The sequence below is a fragment of the Neomonachus schauinslandi genome, chromosome 8, assembly GCF_002201575.2.
Source record: "Neomonachus schauinslandi chromosome 8, ASM220157v2, whole genome shotgun sequence".
In the NCBI taxonomy this organism is placed as follows: domain Eukaryota; kingdom Metazoa; phylum Chordata; class Mammalia; order Carnivora; family Phocidae; genus Neomonachus; species Neomonachus schauinslandi.
Window position 1 is genome coordinate 53,433,243 of NC_058410.1, and position 23,599 is coordinate 53,456,841.

The 23,599-nt window shown below is 38.0% G+C and overlaps 1 protein-coding gene across 1 annotated transcript in view; it reads left to right on the top strand.

Annotated features, from left to right (window-relative positions):
• PDSS2 (decaprenyl diphosphate synthase subunit 2) overlaps positions 1 to 23,599 on the top strand; it is a 247,929-nt gene that overhangs the window by 84,916 nt on the left and 139,414 nt on the right. Inside the window, exon 2 of the mRNA XM_044917294.1 lies at positions 13,595 to 13,729. Coding sequence (XP_044773229.1) covers positions 13,595 to 13,729 — 135 coding nt within the window. The remainder of the gene's footprint in view (positions 1 to 13,594; positions 13,730 to 23,599) is intronic.

Sequence of the window (23,599 nt, forward strand, 5' to 3'; positions counted from 1 at the left end):
AAACAAACTGAAATTGAGGTAGGAAGAACACAAAATCATTTCTGTGATATTCCTGCCAAAGATGCACAACCTGAATCTAATCATGACGAGATGTCTGGCAAACCCACATTGAGGGAGCTTCTACAAAATAACTGGCATGTAATCTTCAAAATCATCAAGGCCATGAAAGTCAAGGAAAAACCTAGATTAAAGGAAACCAGAGACATGGCAACTAAGTACAATGTATAATTCTGAACGGGATCCTTCTGCTCTAATGAATATGATTGGGATAATTGGCAAAACTTACATGGCGTCTGAGAGTTAGATGGTAGTGATGTATTACTGACTTCTAAATGGTTCAGGAAAAGAAAATTCTTTGTTCTGTACTTAGAACTGTGCTGTGAGTTTGAGATTGGTTTTTAAGAAGGGGCAGGGCGGGTGAGGAAAGATGTAGGCTCTGGAATCTAATGCCTGGGTTAGAATCATGACCCTACCACTTAATTATTACTTTCCTTGTGTCTCAGTTCGTCATCTGTAAAATTAGAATAAAAAATGGTACCCGACAACCTTGCGTGAGATTTAAGTGAGTAAATGCATATAAAGTGCGAAGAGTAGTACATGCAGTAGATATTAGCTATTACTTGGGTTTATTTCTGGGGTAAGTGGACACGAATGGGTGTATCAGTGAGCAGTGTTTAGGATCTTGGATTATTTCTTGTTTGTGGTGCTAAAGTGACCTTGATACTGATGGAAGCATTTCAGCTTAGAAATATGAAGTAAACAGTGTGCTACAAGTCTGTACATTGAAATAAATGTAGATACTAATTTTTTTATTTGAGTAGTTATAGAGTTTAAAAACCAACAATAGCTGTTTTATTTGAGCTTGATATTCCAGTGACTGTTCAAAGGCTCTTCAGCCTTGTACCAACAGGGAACAAAACCTAGCTTGTTTGTTTTATTCCTAAGTTCCATCCGTCCTTTCACTTTGGAGTCCTGCTCTTGCCTCCACATTATTGGTCCCTGGGAACCAAAGAACTTCAACACAGAAGCAGTAATTATGGGAGTATCTTTGGAGTCAAATAGTCCCAATTTTGAATTCTGACTCTCCACTTACTTTTGACCTTGGGCAAGAAACTATCTCCAAGCCTCCGCTTTCTCACCCTGTAAACTGGAGATAACTGTAGTACCTCCTTCACGACGTTGTTGACGGCACGTAAAGTGCGTCACCCACAGTATGTGCTGTAAAACTGGTAGCTTGCTCCCTATCCCCCACTCCCATTGCCCATGCGCTTGCTCCCAGAAAGTCAGTAAAAAGGATAGGCAGATGGACGTCCAGAAGTTCCACTATCTTATTTGTGGGGAGGGGAGAATCTATGACTTATCTCATTAGTTTTTTTCTCATTTCTAGTGAAATAAGGGCTGTCATTTTCAGCTCATGCCGCGTACTCTTACAGAAGGGGTGGGAGAAATGGCATCCTAATGCGGCAAAGCCTAATCACGACAACAGCATTTTTGATATTTCCCAGTACTTTATAGCTATCGTGCTATCCTTTACTCTCTTTTACCTTTTAAAAATGAATTATTTTAGTATTAATTAGAACAAAATACAGCTATTAGGATGGGAACAAAAAGTCTCTAAATATAAATTTCCTGTCTTACTTTAATATATTCCTAGAAATAAAAACATAGAATGTATGTAAATGATTCAAGTAACTGTTTTCATGGAGAAATTCACATTCTGCCCAATCAAGGAAAAGATTCAAGGTGTTCGGTAAAAAATGGTGGAAAATGTCATCTCTTCCTTCCCTGAAAGTTATAATTTTGTGGACTATTTTAGAGGATCGAGTGTCACAGGCCACCAAAAGGGCACAAGGCCCTAAGCCACCAGCTGGGCCCAAGCAGATCCTCATTTCAGTGTAAGACTCCTTGGCTGTGGTGTAGACCCTGGCTACTCCGGCAGTCTGTGAGGGTTTTTGTTGTTGTTGTTTAGTTGTGGTTTCTAACCTGGACAGCACTTTCACTGCAGTGCAAACTTTACTCAGCCTCTGTGTGAATGGGCGCTATTCAAGGCTTCCCATGGCCTTGTATTTAATGGACCACAAATCCTCTGGCTCGGGGCTGCCTGTGAGTCTTGTTGAACTTGACTATAAGGAGAAGGCTGCACCCAACTGCTTGTCCAGCTCTCAGGGCACCAGACCTGTAATCAAGAGAAGTTTTAAAGAGGTGCTTAGGAGAAATTAACTTTAAAAAATTTTTTCACACCTCTTACCTATAAGGTACTTTCTAAGCCCTGATTTTAAGCCACCATTCATTTTTATTACTCTGTGTATTTTAATGCTGCTGTGATCATGATTTCTCGTTGGGTGAATACGGGTTTTGGAGGCAGACACCTGAATTGAGTCCCAGGTCTCTCACGTATTGGTTATATAATCTTGGGCAGGTTACCTTATTAATTCATTCAATAGGTATTTATTGAGTGTCTGTGTGTGCCAGGCCTGGGGATATACCAGGGTGGATGAGATAGTCAGTTTACCCAAAGGAAGCTTGGTGGCAATCTAGTTAATGAGAGATTTCTTCCCAGAGCCTTGTGACCTAGTAGAGTACAGCAAGTGTTATTGTTATCTGAGGGTTAAATTGCCTAGAATAATCTGTGTGTAATTTATCCCAAGCATCCCTCTCTTCATTCAGTAGGTGCTATCCTATTAATTAATATCATGTGAATAAAACTATAAAAAATTGAATTATGTTTTCCTGTTGACACACATAATTTGGGAGATGCCACTGTCATAGTAATCTTTCCCCTTTACTACCTCTGTTAGTGGCTTGCTTATTTATGTATTTATTTATTATTTTTTTAAAGTAATCTCTACCCCCAACATTGGGCTAGAAGTCACTACCAAGAATCGCACACTCCACTGACTGAGCCCGCCAGGCGCCTCAGTGATTATTTTAAATATTTGGATGGCAGTATTTGTGATTATGAGAACTAATAGGTTTGAACTTAGGCAGCCAATCATGAGATCTATTCTCTTGTGGAAATTCTGTGAAAGATGAACACAGGCAGTCTATGTCCTACCACCTGTCACTTCTAATTCTCCCATGGTTTGGTTTCCTGTACCTTGACTTCAGTGTTGATTTTGGAAAAATAAAAGAGATGTTCCTAAAAATTTTGCACTTGATTTTTGAACCATCATGTTGCAACAATATGGTTTTAGATTTTGATTGTTTTTTTCTTCATTTTTAAAAAAGTCATTTCTCCTGCCAAAATCCATGCTGCATTTCACTTTGCTACACCCCAGGCCCCACCCCAATTTGCCCTTAAGGTAGTATCTGTTTCTCTATAAAGTGTTTCATCATTTTTTTCCAACTTGCTTATTTTTACTGGCTTCTCCCATCTGCTATCGAATCTTTACTTTTGGCTTCACTTCTTCATGTTATGTAAAAGCCAACTGAATGACCTTTTACCTTTTTATCTTTTCCAACTTATTCTCAGGCAAATATTCTAAATTTTGCACCCATTGGACCACTTTCATTAGCTAATAGGACTTTGATACACCAAGTACTAAACAAATTGGGTATTACGTGAAGACATTCTTTTTTTTTTTTTCCTAAAGAGATTCTTTTTCAATAAAAAATATCCTCATATACTAGCCGAGTAAAACCATAGAAAATTATGGAAGATTAATCTGAGAGCAGTTCTTTTAGAGTGGCAAAGTCTATTAAAATCAGGACTGCAAGTTGAGAAAAGCACTGAGCATTAAGGGAACACTCATTCATGTTTGGTTGATTTATTCCCTGCGCAGACTGCTGGTGGTAGTAAGAGGTGTAATTCACAGCGTTAACTCTTAGCCAGTGGCACCGCTTGAGTGGTGGTGTGAGTCTCATGTGTCTGTGGAGTGTAATGATGCCTGTATTCAGCACTCAATTTTTCTACCCCTTTGCTTCAACACTAAGTTGCTTTTTAAAAATGTGAACAAAAGAGGTCTGTATATAAAAATTATTGTATGAGATAATTTTAACAGAGTTTTCAGTGTGATCAAAATATTATTTTTTTAAATGGCCCTAATTTTTACATTCATATTTTTAAATCTTCAGTTATCATTTGAGTGCAAAAGTCTTTGTGGGTGGTGGTGTTTTTTTTTTCCTGGTGGTATTGTCTAATTCTAAGGTGGCCAGCTTACATCTTGCTGCAAACTTGATCAATTATGGCATTATTTTATACTTCTTTTTTATTTCAATCACATATCATCAAACTACTGGTGTTAGTAATCATTTCTGAAAAGCTCCTGGCTTGATTTTCTCCCCCTCCCCAACAACCCCTATGCCCTACCCCCATTCTACTTTTCTCTTCTCTCTTACTTCCCTTTTTTTTCCCAGCACCTGTCTCCTGCCACATGCCCATCAAACCTAATTGCAGCTTTGGGAGGGCTTTGGTAAGGCAGTTCCTTGGCCCTGATGTCCCTCAGGGATTTAATTCAGGTGGGATGTGCGTGTGGCCCTCAAGCCATGTCAGTGACTGCTACAGCTCCCAGATTCTAAGGGCTGGTCACCCCAGGCCCTAAAGTTGTTTCAAGTCTAGGGAAGTTTAGTCTCAGGGTAGATATGGCAGGAATAATACAATTTGGGTCATTTTGTCGATGGAAATTAACCTCCAGTTCTTCTGCTAATTTTATATAAAAATCTGTGACATGCAGACTATTTTTAGTCTCCCTCAAATTATAGTGCTTTAAAACAATTTTCATGAGTGTTAATTTTTTTCTTTTACAACTGAGTAATATTACTGTCATTGAATTACTAATTATATATTTTTTTAACAGCACTTCTTTGATACCATTTAAACATTGGCCTTGTGTCTAAATCTTAGAGAAATTAGAGGTGAAATATGAGAACCCACAAGGCACCCAACACAGGACTCTGGGGTTCATTAAATGTGGGTTAAATTTTTTTCTTGAAATGAGAAACACAACTATAATGTAGTAAGTCATCTGCCTTCTTAAAATTCTGTTATTCTTAAAATACAGTACTTTTTTTTTCCAGACTTAAAAAGAGATCTGTGCTCTTACGCATTTTAGGAAATAAATCACCCTTAATCTAAAAATCTGTTGATTAACGCTTATTATCATTTAAGGTATTTGCTTCCTATCTTGTTTCTTTTCATTTTTTAAAATATTTTAAACATACAGAAAAACACAAGGACACTTTGTATATGGAACACCTATATAATGATACCCAGATTTAAAACGTTAATGTTTGCCATATTTTTTCTAGTTTTTGTCCTTGGCCTTGTTTATATGCATATGTATGTGCATATATTGAAACATAATTGAGATATTATGTATACAGTTTTATATTCTATCTTCATTTAACATTTTAAGTATTTTTCCATGTCATTAAAAAAGTTTTAATGCTTTCTTGCAACACTGAATTTGTTCTAGTATATGGACAGATTTTTTGTTTTTAAATGGTGATAATTCTATTCCTACTTAATTAATTTTACATTATGCTTCCAGTTCTTTTGACTTTATATATCACATACTTTATGTGACTTAAAACACTATTTTTCAAAAAACTGCAGGTTGCAACTCATTAGTGCAAAATCAATTTATCAGGTTGTAGTCAGCATTCAAAAAAATTAGAAAAGATCAGAGTATTTCTAGTGGTTCTTTGGCAAAAACAGTGCACATTGTAGGCAATCCTTATGTTTCACTTGTCTGTATATAAAGTTTAAAAAATTGTGTCTAGGAGTTTCTGTCACTGTCCTAAAGCATTATTAGGAATCTTATCAATTAACCCACCTCATGTATGTTAGATTTGACATTTATCTTTGATGCTTACATTTTTTTGGATTGACTTACTGGAATTGGATATATTTAAAGTGGGATAATAAAATAGTAAAGCTCTATCCCTCTAGATGTTAGCATTGGAGGGAGTTCTTCTCGTGGGGGTCTGAGCAGTACTGATTCTTTGGCATTCAGTTTTATTTCGAGGTGCTTTGAGCGGACTGAAGGGTGATGGTCCCTTCTTTGTCGGTGGTAAAGTCTTTCCTTAATATTTGACTATAAATGTACCAAAAGATTGTGATTTGGCTCATGGCATAAGTTAGAATTCTGAACTCTTGAGCATACATCTCAAAAGTTTTCTCTCGTGCCCCAGTTCTGCCATCCTACCTCAACTCTCCATCTGGAACTAATCCCTACCTTCTGTTCAGAGTGAGGACAGCCTTCTCTCACGGGCAGTGATGCAATTCATTCACTTCTCTAAATGAGGACACAAAACACATAAAACACTCCAGTATATTGAGTTCTCTCTATTTAAAACTTAAGAACTAGGTCCTTTAATGTGGTATAATTCTCATATACGGTAACTTTCCAGGGTGGCATTAAAATCTCAGCATGTTTTTTAGAGTATGTTGGGGCTTTTCTCCTGTGTGGCTGTCACTTTTAAAGAATATACTCTGATTTAGGAAGAGGGACTCAAGACGCAGAGCTGACTGGCTGAATGTAGCAAATGGAGAACAGAAGAGATGAGAAAAGTCGGGAATAGTAGTGGGGCTCTTTGGGTGGGATGTGTGAGATGGAGAATCTGCTGTTCTACTTCTTGAAGCTATTTATTCTCTCACCTTGCATTTTTTTTAGAGACCTGTTCTATGTCAGTTACTCTGGTAGGTGCAGGGCATCCAAAGATGACAAGCCTGAGTACCTTCAAGATTTTCACAGGCTTATTGAGGTGTAGTACCTGCGAACCAGTAATTAAATAGCAAGGCCATAAAGCATGAGCGAGCCTAGCTTTGGGGTCCAAATTACGCACTTCCATTACTAGTTGACTAGTGTGACTAGTAATTATTTAACTTTTCTCAGCCTTTTTTCTAATTTTCCTCATCTGTAAAGAGATATTACCAATTACCTTGCATGGGTTTTGTGAGATTTCGAGCATATGCCTGGAAGGCATTGCATGCCTGGCATTATAGCATGTTGTGGTTGTCGTTTGTCTGTGTCCATGCTGTCATTTTTATTATTCAATGTTTTAAGTGGGAAACTAGAGGTTTATAATAAGTACCATAAAAGCCCATGGAAGGAGCAGCTACTGGCCCTAGTTTCTGTACACTGTGCTGTTGTAGTTCTCGGCCTCCATTGTGCATGCATGTTCACGTTTCTTTCTGGGTATCTGCAGAGACCCCTTTTATTTGTTTGTGGACCCACTGTGTTCCTTCATGGTGGTTACTCATCCTTCCTCCATCCCCTAAGTAAAGGGATTCTCCAAGATTCCTTTTCTCTTCTCATCCCTGCCCTTCCCTCTTTTCTCTTTTTTTTCTCTCCTCAAAAACTCATCCATCAAGTCCTACTAATTCAGCCATCACCTCTTTGAAGATGCTTCCCAAATCTGTAGCCACAGCATTTCCAGCTACCTGCTGGGCATCTCCATCTGGAAGTCTTTCTTGCATTCAAAGTTAACATGTCCAAAACTGAGCTCATTAATTCCCCATTAACTCTCTTTTTTCTTCCAGTCCCCATGAATGCTAGCATCATCACCTCCAGGAAACAGGTTTGAACCTCACATTCAGCCTTTATCTTTCCTTCGCTGCATGAGGGTCTCCCATCATGCAGTCAGCTGGCCAGACTAGCCTGTTCCGCCTCCGTGCTGTGGCCATCATTCAGCTCTTCTTTGCCGTCACTGCTGCCACTGCCCTAATTTAGGCCCTCATTATCTCCCACCTGGACTATTGGAAGAAGCTACTCCTAACTAATCTTCCCTGTCCTTTCCTTCACACCCAATATGCTACTGCCAGAGTTACAATATTAGGCCCAGAGTAACAGTTTTAGTCTTTAGCTCTGATCACATTACTCCCTTGCTGACAAACCATCCCTGCCTTCAGATTGCCTGCAGAATAAAGGCCCACCTCCAAACCTGACTCTCAAGGCCCTTCATTCTTTAAGTTGTCTTTTTTCTGGGCTTGTTCACCTTCACATATTGCCCAATGGGTAGCCCCCACAGCTCCTGAACCTGCTCCTCATTCTTCCACTTTCTTATCATGCATAACCTGTCTCTTTCTCCTCAGATGCCCCTCTTTCCATTCCATTAACCCCATTCCAGGCCTACCTCCATTCTCTGCTCAGGGAAGCCTGACCAGCTCTCGGGCTCAGTCTGAGTGCTACCTCTACTGTCGGGAGCACCTCTCGCAAGAAGCACTTTTCTTTCTTCCTCTTTGTACTGATAGCTTTTTGTTACTCTACTACCTTTGGTATCTGTTGCTTGTATTATTCAATTTAAACATATGTGAACCTATTATTATAACTCTTTTATTATGTCACTTATTTCTTTGTATACCTCTCATGTTTGGTACATATGTGTTGAAGAAATGGAATTTGAGAGGCTGTATGGAAAGGTGCCAGGGGTGCTTGGGTGGCTCAGTCTCTTTACTTTGGCTCAGGTCGTGATCTCTGGGTCGTGGGATCAAGCCCCACGTCAGGCTCTGTGCTGGGCATGGAGGCTGCTTAAGATTGTCTCTCTTCCCCGCCCCTTCTGCCCCTTTCCCCCTCAAAAAAAAAACACACACACAAAAACGGGGGGGCATAGCTGTGATTTGAGGATTTGAAATACAGGATTAGAAGGAAGGTAGTAGCTGTGGAAAGATACAATGATGCAGTGAGAAATGCAGTTAGCCATAAAACCATAATGTGAGAAGGATATAGAGCTGGGTTGCACAAAGTTTCACCTATTCAATCCTTATGTCCATCATGAAATTATGTAGCTATTAGAATATTAGTGTGTGTTTGCTGTTTCCATCTGTTGTAGATCTCGAGCAGAATTTTGGAGGGGTCCAAGTTCTACCCTGCCCCAAAATTCAACTACAGACTTTTCAGGATGATACTCTTTAAAATTAGTGCTATATCCATATTAGCTAATTTTCCAGGACTACATAGTATCCACCATCTATTTAAATTGAATTGCAATATTACTTTAGATTTGGTACCTCTCTAGCTTGTGCACCATGCTACCCCCATATTTCTCATGACTACTGCAAGAGCCTCCTAACACTTCTCCTCATACCCACTTTGTTTTCCTCCTTCCCCTCCACTCAAGTCGTTTTTCCACTGATGACAGGATTTTTTGTCTTTGGGGTTTTTTTAACTATCTGATTTTGTCACCAGCTGCTTAATAAAAACTGCAGTGGCTTCACATTGCTCTTTGGATAAAGAGCAAAAGTCTTCATGTGGCCTGTTCGACCTTTGTGGTCTAGTCCTCTCTGTCTCCAGCCTCACTTCGTACAGAGCTCTCAGCCTTACATATGCCTGGTTCTGTGCTGTGGATATACTCCTCTTGTCTGTTCCCTTCCCACTATCCCCTTTTACATCTCTTCTTCCTTTGGGTATCATCTCAGTCATCACTTCCTCAAGGAAGCCTCTGACTTTCCTTGCTCAGTCAGTTGCCCTATTATAAACCCAGTACCATCTTTTTTCCTTTGTGGCATTTATTGCCATTGTGATTTTACATTTCTCTGTGATGCTTTCATCATTTCCAGTCTCTTCCACTAGCCTGCAAGCTCCACAAGCCCCATGCCTGGTTTTGCTCGCCATTGCGTCTGTGCGTGGCACAGTGCCTAATTTATGGAAGGTGTTCAGTCTGAATTAGTTGCATGAAGGAATGCAGAAGTGTCTCCTGTGAAAAAGAAGTTTTAGTTGACATGAGCTAAAAGGAACACAATTCTGTAGAACTTCAGTGAGAAAGATTTCGAGGTATTAATAATACTTTCATTCATGACACTATAATTTTGATGACAATAAAGGATTCTTCTAGTTTTTAGACCTATTAGACATATTGTAGAGCATTAGATAATTAAATAAGTGAGGTGAGATCCTAAAGAATCACAGAGTAAGAAAAATACTTCAGATGTCAAATAGTCCAGGCTTCTCTCTAATGTGTATGTCAGAGGCTGTGCAGCTTCCCGAACATCTCTGTTAACAGGGGACTCAGCATCACCAGAGGCTACCTTGTTTTTAATTTCTTCATGTTAGTCAAAATTGGCCTGCTCTTTTTTCATATTTTCTATCCTTGTGTCAGTTTCTGCAGCAGTTCTATCTCCTACCCAGACGGAGCCCTTTCAGACGAATAGACCGCTCTCATGCATTCCTCTAGCTTTCGTTCTCCCAACTCTTCCCCTCACACGCTGTGCTCCTGCCATGTTGGTTCTGAAAATAGCTGTGCCCTCCTTTCTTTCCTCCAAACCTTCACCCATATTGTTTCTTCTTTGGAACACCTTATTTTTCCCTCTACTTCCCCTCCCAGCTTTAGCTCCCCTGGCTACTTCCTCCTCATCCTTAAGGTCTCAGGGAGGTCTCTTTCACCCCTCTTTGCCCCCAGTTATGTTAGTGGCCCCTACTCTGTGCTCCCACAGCCCTTGTTCATCCCCTAAAGTAGCTCATGCCACATTTTATTGGGATTTTTAATCCAGACTGTATTATCCACAAGAAGGGAGACCACAGCTCACCAGTGCTCATCGCCATGTCGTCCACTGTTGTTTACACCATGCCCAATGTGCAGTAAGCATTCACTGCATCTTTTCCTGGATAAATTTGAGAACACCAACTGAACTATTCTCTAAGCCAGCATCCAGAGCTTTTTCTACAGGCATGCACATGACAGTTTAGGATTTCACCAACTTCTAGACATGCTCTGGCTCACCAGTGTCCCTCCTGAAGAAAGGCACTGAGAAGAACTCATGCTGTTTTAGGCAAAGTACAACCTGGACTAGATGAAACATAATGTCTCTGTAATATAGAGTCCTAGGGACTTTTTTATGCTCAGAAGCAAAATTTCTTATTCTCTTTTGGTTGTGAGCTAATTTTTGAGCTGTGGACATTATCAGTTTATCTTGGTACTGCTTTTTTTTTAAGCGTGTTAATGAAGTAAATTTGAAGAAGTGGTGTTTGGAAGCAGTTTTTTAATTTACTTAAGCTGTTAATCTCTTCTCTGGGTTGTTAACCACTGTCAGAAGTTGGGCTTTTCTGACTGTTCTCTTGGTTTCTGTCAGCTAGTCCACTACGGTTTCCCTTCCTAACCTTTTCAGAATGTGTTCTCAAAGTGGCAAGTGTTTCAGTGATGTATGATGATGTTTGCAGGGGGTGGGGGTGTGTGGGAAGAATTCCTCAACTTTTGTTGTTTTGGGAGGTAGAAAAGGAAATTTATCTCCTTTATAAAGGAGATTATGTATGCCGGTAGAGTGGGCTAGACTTTGAGAGATAGGAGGAGAAATGGACTAGAAGAAAGAAAACAGTATGAATTGAGAAAAAAGATAGGTGGCAAAAAAGTAGTAAGGACAGAGAATGTAATTTTCTGATTATGTGATCACCTACCACGTGCTTCCACAATGTTATATACTTTACTCTTGTTACTTCTTTCATAAAATGACTATGGAAAGTAGACGTTGTTAACCTCATTTTATAACGGAGGTAACAGTCTCCCAAGTCATACAGCTAGCGAATGGGAGAAGGATTTCTTTTAAACCTGTTTCTAAAGCTGCACTCTTCTAATTTGACTTATTAGCAACTAGTTTTGTACATGACATGAGGCAGATTGGATAGTCACTATAGCATAATGGTTAAGAGTGTTTATAGATTCTAGAGCCAGTTGGCCTGGGTTCAAATCTTGGCTTCGTCAAGGCTCTACTGTCTACCAGCTGTGAGCAAGTTGCTTAACTTCTCCGTCTGTGTGCCTCATTCTCTTCATTCATCTGCAAAATCAGGGTAATTGTGGTACCTTCCTCTTAGAGTTGTGAATTGATTTAGTTAATACATAGTAAATCCTTAGAACAGTTCCTGGCATATATGAAACACTATGTAAGTATTTGTTGCTGTTCTTCTCCTTCTCCTTCTCAGTTTGTGTGTGTGTCTCCTGTGAAAGGTCCCATCTCTGAGAACTTTGAGGAAGGTGTCCAAACTATTGCCAGAGCTGTTTCATCAGCATGATGTAGTCAGACTTTTCTCGAGTTTCTCGCCCTCTTGGGGTTCTTACTGTGTCATCATATCCTTCATCCCTAACTGGTCTCAACCCCCAAAAAACAAGCACACCTTCCTCTTTTCCCTTTCTCAAGTTAAGAGCCAATTCAGACCTTCTCCTTAATATTATTATCTAAAAGGGAAGAATAAAGATTCATCTTAGGTCATACATTAATAAGGATCTAGCAGCATAAGTTAAAATTTGTAATTCAAAACAGAAAACTTAGGAAGTGCTCCTGCTCCCACTTTACATTTACTTGTTATAAAATAGGGTGCTTCCCAGCCTTTCTTCCATTCAGGTCTACTGGATTTAAGTAGAAAGCTCCATGACAATGAGAAGCTTTGGCTATTTCTGATGATTGTTTGTTTCTGTTGTGATATAACTTAATTACTATAAATTAGCTTCTTTTTCCTAGGAAATTAGAACTTCTTTTTAAAAATTACTAACCCCTCAAATTTGCTGACGATCACTTACTGGATTGAGGGGAAAATATAATTAGAGAAAGAGCTATATCTGTTTCTTTGCAGAGAGCCTGAAGATCTGTCTTATTTTGAAACCAGTAAGGGTACAAAGGGGCCCTTTTTAAAATTTCTGTTTGGAGGGATGAGGGGCAAAGATTTTTCTTAAGTAATGAACTAACTCATTAATTTTGGCTATGTTAACTTAGTTAATTTAAATTAATTCATTGTTCAAAATTTACCAAGGAGGACTTAATAATTTAATGAAGTATAATACAATTTTAATACTTTTTTTCACTACATTCAAGAACTATATTTGTGTGTTATTTATGTATGCATAATGTCTATTTGATTAGTGCTCATGAGCATTGTTCTAATATTTATTATATCGCCCATAGTTTTCTTTCCTCCTTTCTTTCTTTCATTCATTTGTTCATTTGCTCGTCCGTCCATCCTTCCTCTCTTTCTTTCTTATGATGCCATTTAGTTCTTATATGACAACCATTTGCAATACTCTGAGGAAAAAAAACCAATGTATTCCTGGCCTTAGTTATAGTAGAAATTATGAAAATTCAATATTCGTTGCAAAAATAAAATGACATGCTAAGTTAAAGCCATATTGTTGTCTAGAATGATAATGCTTTCCATAAATAATAGGAAATGGCAAGACTTGCTGATGGCATACATTTACATTTTACTTATCAGATAAATTTTTAAGTCCTTTAATTCTCTGAGCATCTTCTCTACCTGTGAAGGCAGAAATCATTTTTTACCACTCTCCCTTACCACCATCTTCACCAAATAATATCACTTCATCCAAGCCATACAATTTGTATTTCAGTTGCTGTTAGCTACCACAGAGCAATTTAAAACTGAGTTGAGCAAACGGTTGAGAGTGTGAGGTGTAGGGTCAAGGAAAATCCAGAAAGAGGGAGAAGCCAGATCATTAGGCCTCACAATTGGAGACTGTCACTTTTAAAACCAGCCATGGGTTTCTCTAGTTGTTTCCGGAACTCATTGCTTTTTCCTGTTAGCTCCTTCTTCCCCCACTTCTGTTTCTTTCCCCAAGTCCCATTCTCTGATTTTGGAAGTCTGGGTGAATAGTAACTTGATGTGGCTGATTCTGTGAGAGTATATTAATCCTCTTCTTTCTTTGTTGGCAGGGGGCTTGTACATGATAGCTGGCATAACCTCCAGTTGAGGGGCTTGGTGGTGCTACTTATTTCTAAAGCAGCTGGGCCCAGCAGCATGAATACTTCATGTCAGAACTATGACATGGTCGGTGGGATCTATTCATGGTAAGAAGAACTTAGTCTTTTGATATCGCTTTCTAAATTGTGTTTCCTTTTACTGAACAGTGGTCAGTGGAGATCACTATTTAGTTCTTTGTCATTCTCAGATTCACGGATAGATTAACATATTTTGTAAGGTTAAAAATGTATTTCTATTGTTCTTTTTTTTTTTTTTTTAAGTTTACTTATCTATTTATTTAGCAATCTCTACACCCAATGTGGGGCTTGAACTCATGACCCCAAGACCAAGAGTCACACACTCTTCCTACTGAGCCAGTCAAGCACCCCCCTCTTTTTTAAATGTATTTTTATTGTTCTTAACAAGTCTAATAGACGGAGCAGCTCCATGCATAACTGGTAAATTTCCCTATACATTTGAAAACTTTCATTTCTATTCTGGCCGTTTAAAATTTTCTATTCATGACTACCCCTCCTTCGCCATCATGGTATTTCTCTTTAGAGACTTAGTCCGGGATTTATGATTTTTAAACCTACTCAGAATGATACCTAACTATAAAATAATGTTGCAACTATCATTTTAGGAGAAGTAGTGTACTTCAGTGCTATATCATTTTATTATGCTTATTTTTATGGTGAAGAGGTTTTTACTAAACTTACTAGAATAAGAAATTTTTTCTCCTACACACTTAGACTAAAAAACAAATATGTGAGTGTGAGTCATTTTTGCTTCATATAAAACAAACTTAAAATTTTCAGTTTTTTATTTTTTAAAAAATCACTGCATAAAAAGTCACTGCATATTTTTGGGGGCGCCTGGGTGGCTCAGTTGTTACGTGTCTGCCTTCGGCTCAGGTCATGATCCCAGGGTCCTGGGATCGAGCCCCGCATCGGGCTCCCTGCTCTGCAGGAAGCCTGCATCTCCCTCTCCCACTTTCCCTGCTTGTGTTCCCTCTCTCGCTGTGTCTCTCTCTGTCAAGTAAATAAATAAAGTCTTTAAAAAAAAAAAATCACTGCATATTTTTTAGTAATAGTGTATCAATAACTTTATTTAACTTAGTATTGATTGTGCTGGACATTGTGTTAAAAGCCTCTCTAGAGCCTCTATATGGCCTCTGCAGGTGGACTTTGGCATGTGAAATTAAAACCACTCTAAAAACCTGGGTGACAAGGAAATTTTCCTCACAAAAGGAAACATTTCTAGGAAGTTTGACTTATGGCTACTGTATCTTATGGATTTACTTTAAAAATCAATCCATACCTTAGTTTTTTTTATTCCTACTAGTCTTATCCATACATTTTTTCTTATATAATATTTAGAGATGACTACTGCTTACCAGCTATGAAGTCTAATGATACTTCCTCATTTACAAGCAAGCAAAATTATTACTGTCATGGCTACGAATGACCCCTCCTCCAGCCAGGATAATTTTGCAGACCTTTTACCATTTATTCATGTAAGTATCTTCACCAGAAAGGAAACCTTGGTATCGTTTTCAGCCCCTACTCACTGTGAAATAATTTATATTTGTTTAGTGTTTTGTAGGTTACTGATCATTTTTATTACAGTTACCGCATTTGATCCTTACAAAAGTGTTACAGGTTAAGAGTTGTCGTTAACACTTACTTTACTCTTGAGCAAACTGAGATTCAAAAATCTTGAGATTTTTTTCAAGGTGGCACAGCTAGCAAATGAGACAAGTTGAGGGTCCAACTACGGTTTTTTTCCTTCCAGATTTCATATGTTTTTTTCTTGATTCCATTCTGCTTTTCTAGTCTGATTCAAGGAACTTATTTCACATAGGGTAGACTATCCATTAAATTAGCATGCCGAAAAGGGTCTTCTTCTTGTAAGCATGTCTTTGAAAAACTTCTGAGTGGAAAGTAAGTTGGCAAACCTTTTATACATCTACATCCTTCCCCCAACCTGTTTGAATTAGAGCTCAAAACTTTACCTTATGGTTTTGTAGAGAGCCCTTGATTGAGTTTAGTTGCGTTAACTAGAGAAAATACATAAAGATCTGTAATGAATACCAATAACCTTGTTAATCCCTGGAAAGCAAACGGACCCCATAGCACCTTGTATCCCATGTATCTTTGTTTCCTTTAGGAACTCTGTTGATTTTCAGTCTGCCGACTTTGACCCTATTTGATTGGTCAGGCCTCTGCTCTTGCAATTGGGTGACCATACATACCTCTAATGAATACCAGCTATGTTTTATTATCTCTCATCCTAAAGTAAAAATAACCCTTGGGAAGTACTATTTGATGCATGGGTGTTCCATAAATATTTGCATAAATGAGTTATCCCTATTTTGCAGAAAAAGAAGATAATACCGAGATTAAGAATTGTCTAAAATCTTCTAGATGGAAAGTCATAGAGTTGGTATTTAAATCCCGCTTTTCCTTTTTTTTTTTAAGATTTTATTTATTTATTTGACACAGAGAGAGAGATAGCGAGAGCAGGAACGCAAGCAGGGGGAGTGGGAGAGGGAGAAACAGGCTTCCTGCCAAGCAGGGAGCCCGATGTGGAGCTCGATCCCGGGACCCTGGGATCATGACCTGAGCCAAAGGCAGACGCTTAACGACTGAGCCACCCAGGCGCCCCATAAATCCCGCTTTTACTTTAAAGTGTGCCCCCTTTCTACTAGGCAGGTCGTGATACCTGTATGTGCACAGTGCACTGTGATGTGATCTTGTGTTTTGAATTTCTTACCTAGCCACTAAAAAACATTTGCATCACCTTCTGATCCTTTACAGGAATATAACACATTTGACAGATGATTATTGTAACATGAACAATTGTAAAAGAACTTTACAAAAGAGTAGGTGGTACATTATGAATATAAAAACTTTATAAATAATATAAATGGGTTTCATACCCAAGTGTATAGAATCCATAATTATGTTTAGCAAATAATCCTGGTGTGCTGTTCCAGGGTATTTTCTATAATCAAACTTAATCTAGTAAGTCATTGGTGATGCTTGGGTGTTTTACACACTTGTTAATGTGAAAATGTAATTTGGCACAGTACTATGAGAAATCATTAATTTGTTTCTCTACCCCTGAAGTCATTTGTTTGGTTCTTGCTTCCTTAATTGTTCAAGTGTAACTTTTGCTGGAGGCTTGTATCTATAATGCCACAGTGAATTATTTAAGATTTGAGGGAAGTACTGACTTGGGAGATTTGTAATTCACCTCCAAACTGCTGGGATTTACAATTGTGTTTTTCTCCCATAAACTTGACTTTGAGATCAGGTAATGGGACCTGAGTAAATTACCTAAGGGACCAAAAGTGAGTTAGATGACCTCTATTTGTTTGGCCTAAGGATATAACTGATGGATATAACCTGTGGATATGTTTAGGAAACTTACCATTTAATGGCCAAGAGAGGCAGAAGTGAGGCTAAAATGTAATAACTACATTTTGAAAAACAGGAAAGAGAGCTACATTTATAAAATTCACTATAAACATCTACCGTAGCCTTTTGCCAACAAGGCTGTGGGCTTTAGTTTTATTCCACCAATCCTGACTTAAAAAATTGGTTGCAAAAGTGATCAATCAAACAAGTATTACTGTAATGTTGTATGGTGACAGATGGTGACTCTACCTACCATGGTGTGCACTGAGTAACGTATGGAATTGTCACATCACTGTTGTACACCTGAAACTAAAATAACATTATATGTCAACTATACTTCCATAATAAAAAATTAACTTTTAAAACTATTACTAAATTGCCAGGTATCCCTAGCCACTCCTGAGAACATAAATATATAACTTCCTATTATCTCAGTGATAGAATATTTTTATTTTATGTACCAAAAAATCATTACAATATATAAAACATGACATTACAAAGTACAGACTTCTCTAATGTAACATAATTATTAAGTTTAAAGAAATTTAGGTGAATTTTCTTTACTAATGCTTCAGCTTTCTTGGTTGTTTTAGCAAGAATTGATCCAATTATTTCTCCTCTATCTAACTGTTACAAACAGACCACATGTTTTCATTCTACCTTCATTGCCTGAAATTTCCCAACATCTTTTGTTAACTCTGGTAGAAGAGATTGAAACAAGTTTGCCAAACACATTTTCTTTTCCCCCTACCTATTCAGCTAGACTACCTTGCCTAGCTTTGTATATATTTATAGCACACCAGTGCCTTGGACAGAGTATTCTTTTAAATCTTTGCATGACTGAACTTCCGTAGAACATAAATGTAGTAGACCAAAATAAACATTAGAACCATACATTTTACAGTATGTGACTGTTAGAGTAGTTTAACAGGGACTGTATCTCCACAGTGACTGTACCTTATTATGTCCTTTGCAACTTCTAATTCAGGACATGAGCGGTAAAGCAGACTCTAAAGTACTCTTCATGGAACATGAAAAAGTCTCAAATTTTTGGGTTAGTTATCATGTAAAATAAGATGTAAAGTGACATTTCAAAGAAGAAAAGTATTAATGGAATATCATTAAAAAATACAAAAAAATAACACACATAGTGCTGCAGAATACTAATTTTTTCATTTTTTATCTTAGTTTTAGTTTTATTTATTTATTTGAGAGAGAGAGAGAGTGGGGGAGGGGCAGGGGGAAAAGGAGAGAGAGCATCCTCAAGCAGACTCCCTGCTGAGCGCAGAGCCCGACATGGACCCTCATCCAGGACTCTGAGATCGTGACGTCAGCCAGAATCATTAGAGCCAGCTTCCTAACCGACTGAGCCACCCAGGCGCCCCTAAAATTTTTTAAATCCCATCGAAAGTTTTTTTTTTTTTTTTAAGATTTTATTTATTTATTAGACAGAGAGAGACACAGAGAGAGAGGGAACACAGCAGGGGGAGTGGGAGAGGGAGAAGCAGGCTTCCCGCCGAGCAGGGAGCCCGATGCGGGGCTCGATCCCAGGACCCCGGGATCATGACCTGAGCCGAAGGCAGACGCTTAACGACTGAGCCACCCAGGCGCCCCATCATCAAAAGTTTATTTTGTTTTCCCTTCATATTTTGACCTATTCCTTCTTTCACTGCATTTTATTTACTCACTTCTGTTACCCGCAGTTTCCATTCTGGCGTCTATATGGCTTGAAGTTTTACTGATAGGTTTTTAAACTGTTCTGAGTTTATGTTGCCTTCAACTCCATTTCCAGAGGGAGGAGAATGAGCTGCTCCTGGGCAACCAGTGTAGTGACAGTGTTCCTTCTGGGTGAAGGTGAGCTGATGAATAAGAATAAAATTATGGACTGATCATTTTCTGTATTTATTTGTAATACTGATAACAGAAGACTGTATACTTTGTGTGCTATGAAACATAGTTCAGATGATCTATTTTCTCCATGTTACCCCAGCATTCAGCATATTCCTAACACATAGATGGCAGTCAATGACTATATGATCACGGCTGATTAATAATAATAATTTTAAATTATAATTTTTAAAATTTTTATTATTATTTAATCTTCAAGCAAGGAAGACCTTCCTAAAAGGTTCCAAAACTCTGAAACTATAAACAAAAAACACATCTGACTGCACAAAAGATAATTCTTCAGTGGGAAAAAATTACCATAAAGTCAAAAGAAAATGCCAGAGTTACAAAAATATTTGCAACATACAAGCCAAAGGGCCAATTTTTAATAAACAAATCAGTTGAAGATCTTATAAATCCAGAAGATGATAAAACAACACAAACATGGACTAAAGAAATGAACAGGCTGTTCAGTGAAGAAGAATCATAGATGGTTAGTAAATAGCAGGGGAAAAAAGCTGGAATTCATCATAATGGACAAATTAAAACAAAATCACTGTTCTCCCCTGTCAAGTTGGCAAAGATTAAAAAGTTTGATACCCAATGTTTGTGAGTGTGTAAGGAAGTAAGCACTTGAATGCTTTGTTAGTAGGGACATTAATTGATACAGTTACTTAGAAAATAATTTGGTACTAGCAGTTATAAACAGACCACATATTTTCATTCTACCTTTGTTGCCTGAAATTTCCCAGCACCTCTTATTTAACTGATAAAAGAGATTGGAACAAGTTTGCCAACCACATTTTGTTTTCTTCCTGACTATTCAGCTAGACTACATTGCCCAGCTTTGGGGTAGCTATAGCATTTTTAGCTATAAATTTTATTTTAAAGCAGCCACCCTTTGATTTAGCAAAATTGCTGATGCGTTAACATAAATGCTCAAAGATGTATGTATAAGAATGCTTTTTGTAGCATAGTTTGAAAGAACAACAACAACCCCCAAAAAGGGAAACAATCAAAGTATCCACCAATAGAGCCCATGTTGTTACTGATGCAAGGGAGTATCAAATCAGTGTTTAAAAGGATTAAGGAGGTCTGTTTGTCTGATCTGGAAAGATCTCAAAAAATCAAGACAAAAAGAAAGATACAGAAACATATTACAGTTTGATCCCATTGGGGCTTGAGTGAGTGGACAGTGAATTTTTCTATGCATGGAAAATGCTTTAAAAGAGACACAAAGAGTTAATTGTGGTCACCCCTGGGGAGGGGCAACTGGTGGGGGGACATGGGACGAGAGACTTTGTTCATTTTATGTCCTCTTCAGTGGTCTGAATTCTTTTTAACTGTATATATGTTTTACTTACACACTTCATAAAAACTGGTAAAAGCTGGTAGTTAGCTTAGTCCTGCTATTAGAATGAGGACCCTAGAGTCCCTGGGCTGACCTGAACTTTTATCTTTTGCCCTTTTTGACAAGATCAAGTAGCCTGTGAAAATGCATAAAGTATAGATTTTTTTTTTTTAATAAAGCAGGAGTGAAGCAAAATGATTTACTTTCTTAGGTTTATCATCCATGTTAAAATGGACACCATCGGGGTGCCTAGGTGGCTCAGTTGGTTAACCATCTGACTCTTGGTTTTGGCTCAGGTCATGTTTTCACAGTCGTGGGATTGAGCTCCGTGTTGGGCTCTGCATTCAGCATGCAGTCTGCTTCAGATTCTCTCTCCCTCTTCCTTCCGCTCACTCTCTCTCTCCCTTCAAATAAAGAAACAAAATCTTAAAATGGACACCATCAATTTCTTGGTACCTATGCTAATTCTTTTTTTAACTCTATTATTCAGTTGATTAAGGTTAAATTAATGATTATATCCTAAGGTCATTGTTGGGCTTTAAGAACTAATTGCCAAAAAAAGCATTATAAACATAACTGTAAGGTAAATCTAGAAAACATCTTGATAAAATGACTCATGTTAACAGTGCTTTCTCCTCTAAGAGAAAGTTTGTCAGGCTTGGGATGCTGTTACAGAAGAAGTGGTAGCAGAATATTTGAAGGTCTAAATGAAATCTTAATTTAAGGAGAAAGGTGGAAAATTTTAAAATGGTAAAAGAAGTGAGTTTTGTTGTTGTTTACAAATCTTTAAATTTAGGGAATTAATCTTGGTCTCAGCTGAAATATTGTAGTTCATAATTTATCATTTTAATGTGGTAGGAATTAATTTCTGATGACTTCTAAGTCATGGTAACAGTAGACTATCAATCTCCACCTTCATAGACTATCAATCTCCACCTTCATATGGCACATTAGAATCTGCCTAGTACTTAAAAGTGCGTAACAAAATTAAGAAACCATATTTACCTTGGAGATTGACCAAATCAAAAAATACCTTAAGAAATGAGGCTTGGAGCACCTGGGTAGCTCAGTTGGTTAAGCATCCAATTTGTGATTTCAGCTCAGGTCATGATCTCATGGGTCCTGAGATTGAGCTCCACCTCTGGCTCTTCTCCAGAGGAGTCTGCTTGAGATTCTCTCCCTCTGGCCCTTCCTTCACTCATGCTTGCTCTTTCCCTCTCTCTCTCAAATAAATAAATAAATCTTTAAAAAAAAGAAAAGAGGCCTAAGTAGAAACATGTTGATTATATTTATTTAGGGCTCAGTTATATTAATGTGAAATAATTAATATTGAAATATATAGCAGTAAATATAGTTGTTTTTTTTTTTAAGATGACGTATATAAATGCTAGAAAAGAGCCTACAAGAAACCTCACCCTCCTGATGATGACAGTGGTTGGAAGAAGTAGGGAGGGGGTAGGTTTGGGAACAGCTATAGGGAAATCGTCAAAGGGGACTTTTTTTATAAAGAGAATCTGTTCATATTGTATGATTAAAATTAACTAGAAAATTAAAAGAAAGTTATATTTCACACTGATAAAGCAATAAAAACCTATTTAAAATGTATCTTTTTGTACTACAAGAACCTTGAAAGTGAGAAGTGCTTATTGACAGTGATTTAAGGTGATTATGCCAAATAATTGAATTTAGAGTAGGCTTTTGAAGATGATTTCCTAAAGATATCTCAGCTCCCTTTCAGAGAGATTTCAAGAGATGAAAGCATGTGCACTTTGATTACATATTCCTATTGATTGTATTCTACTTACAACAATAAAAATAAGCTCCAGATACAAATCTAGCAATATTACTAATTCATTACAACCAGTACTTATTTTCTTCATTAACTTTTTATTGTTATTTTCAACTTACACAGCATGCACAAATGCAGCAATTATATGTTGAACAAGAAAGGGGAAGGCTCTTTATGTTCAGCATACTGTACATCACAAGTCATTACTTCACCAGAGCTGTTAGAAAAACACAAAATAAGAACAGCCTCTTACAAAACAAGTATAATTAACCACAAAAAGTAGGTGGGCTCAGCTACTAATCTACTCAGCTGAGAGTTCGTTTATTGTATATAAATATCTTGCTATAGATTAGCCTGCCTGACTACATCACAGCAAAAAACACACTGCATAAATTGTTTTGGTATTGGTGAAAATGTTTAAATCTTTTCCTTAAAGAAGGGCTGTGTTGACTAGCAAGAAGCCATAGTCGAAGGCAATGTCCAGTGTCTAATTCTGCATTTTATTTTTTATTTTTTTAAATATTTTATTTGAGAGAGACACAGAGAGAGTGCTACTAGGGCGGGGGGAGGGGGTGCAGAGGGAGAGTTCTGGAGAAGCAGACTCCCCACTGAGTAGGGAGCCGGACTTGGGATTCTATCTCAGGACCCTGAGATCATAACCTGAGCCAAAGGCAGACACTTAACCGACTGAGTCACCCAGGCTCCCCTAATTCTGCATTTCAAACAGGGCTTAATTCTTGACATTTGTCATAACAAAATGTTAGCTTTATATGTAGAAGGCTTGCAGTCACTTAAAATGTTTAATGACAGAGTTTGCTTAATAGCTTCATCCTTCCTGTTGATCCTTTGAACCCAGATTCAAGGCACTCCCACCAGTGGACAGTGTGGTGTAATAGAGACATGGGTATAAGGGCTAGAGATCTGGGTTCTTGTCACAAATGTATAACTGATTGGCTGTTTGACCTAAGCAAGTCCCTAATCACTCTGTGTGATTACTTATCTATAAGATGGTGATAATAATGGGCTTCAGGTACGGGAGCTCAACTAGCAGGACACATATTCAGCTAGGTTCAAGTAGCGTGTGGTACAATATAGCACATCCTGACTACCTCCTCTCTGCAAGGCACAGAGCTGAGCATGCGAATATTAATAAGAAATAGTCTCTGGCCTCTAGTGACAAGGTTACAAAAAAAAACAATTTATGCATCTAATAGCCTTTTGACACTGTTGATGCAATTTCATTTCTAGAACTCTGTTCCTGGAACTTAACTTTTAGAGCTCTAACCATATTCACTATTGGGTCCACAATCCTTCCATATTTAATTAAATTAAATTTGTTTAATTAAAGACAGATAATCCTTAGCATCTCTCGCATAAGATGCTACTAGAGAACTGGCCTGAGGAACTTCCTTCACCACTATGCTCTTGTACTTTTCTCACTCTTGGATTGTAGCTGGGTGATGGTGATAAGAGGGGAAAAGAGAGCAGATCCTCAAGTTGGTTCTCTCTAATCCTGGCATCCTTCCTC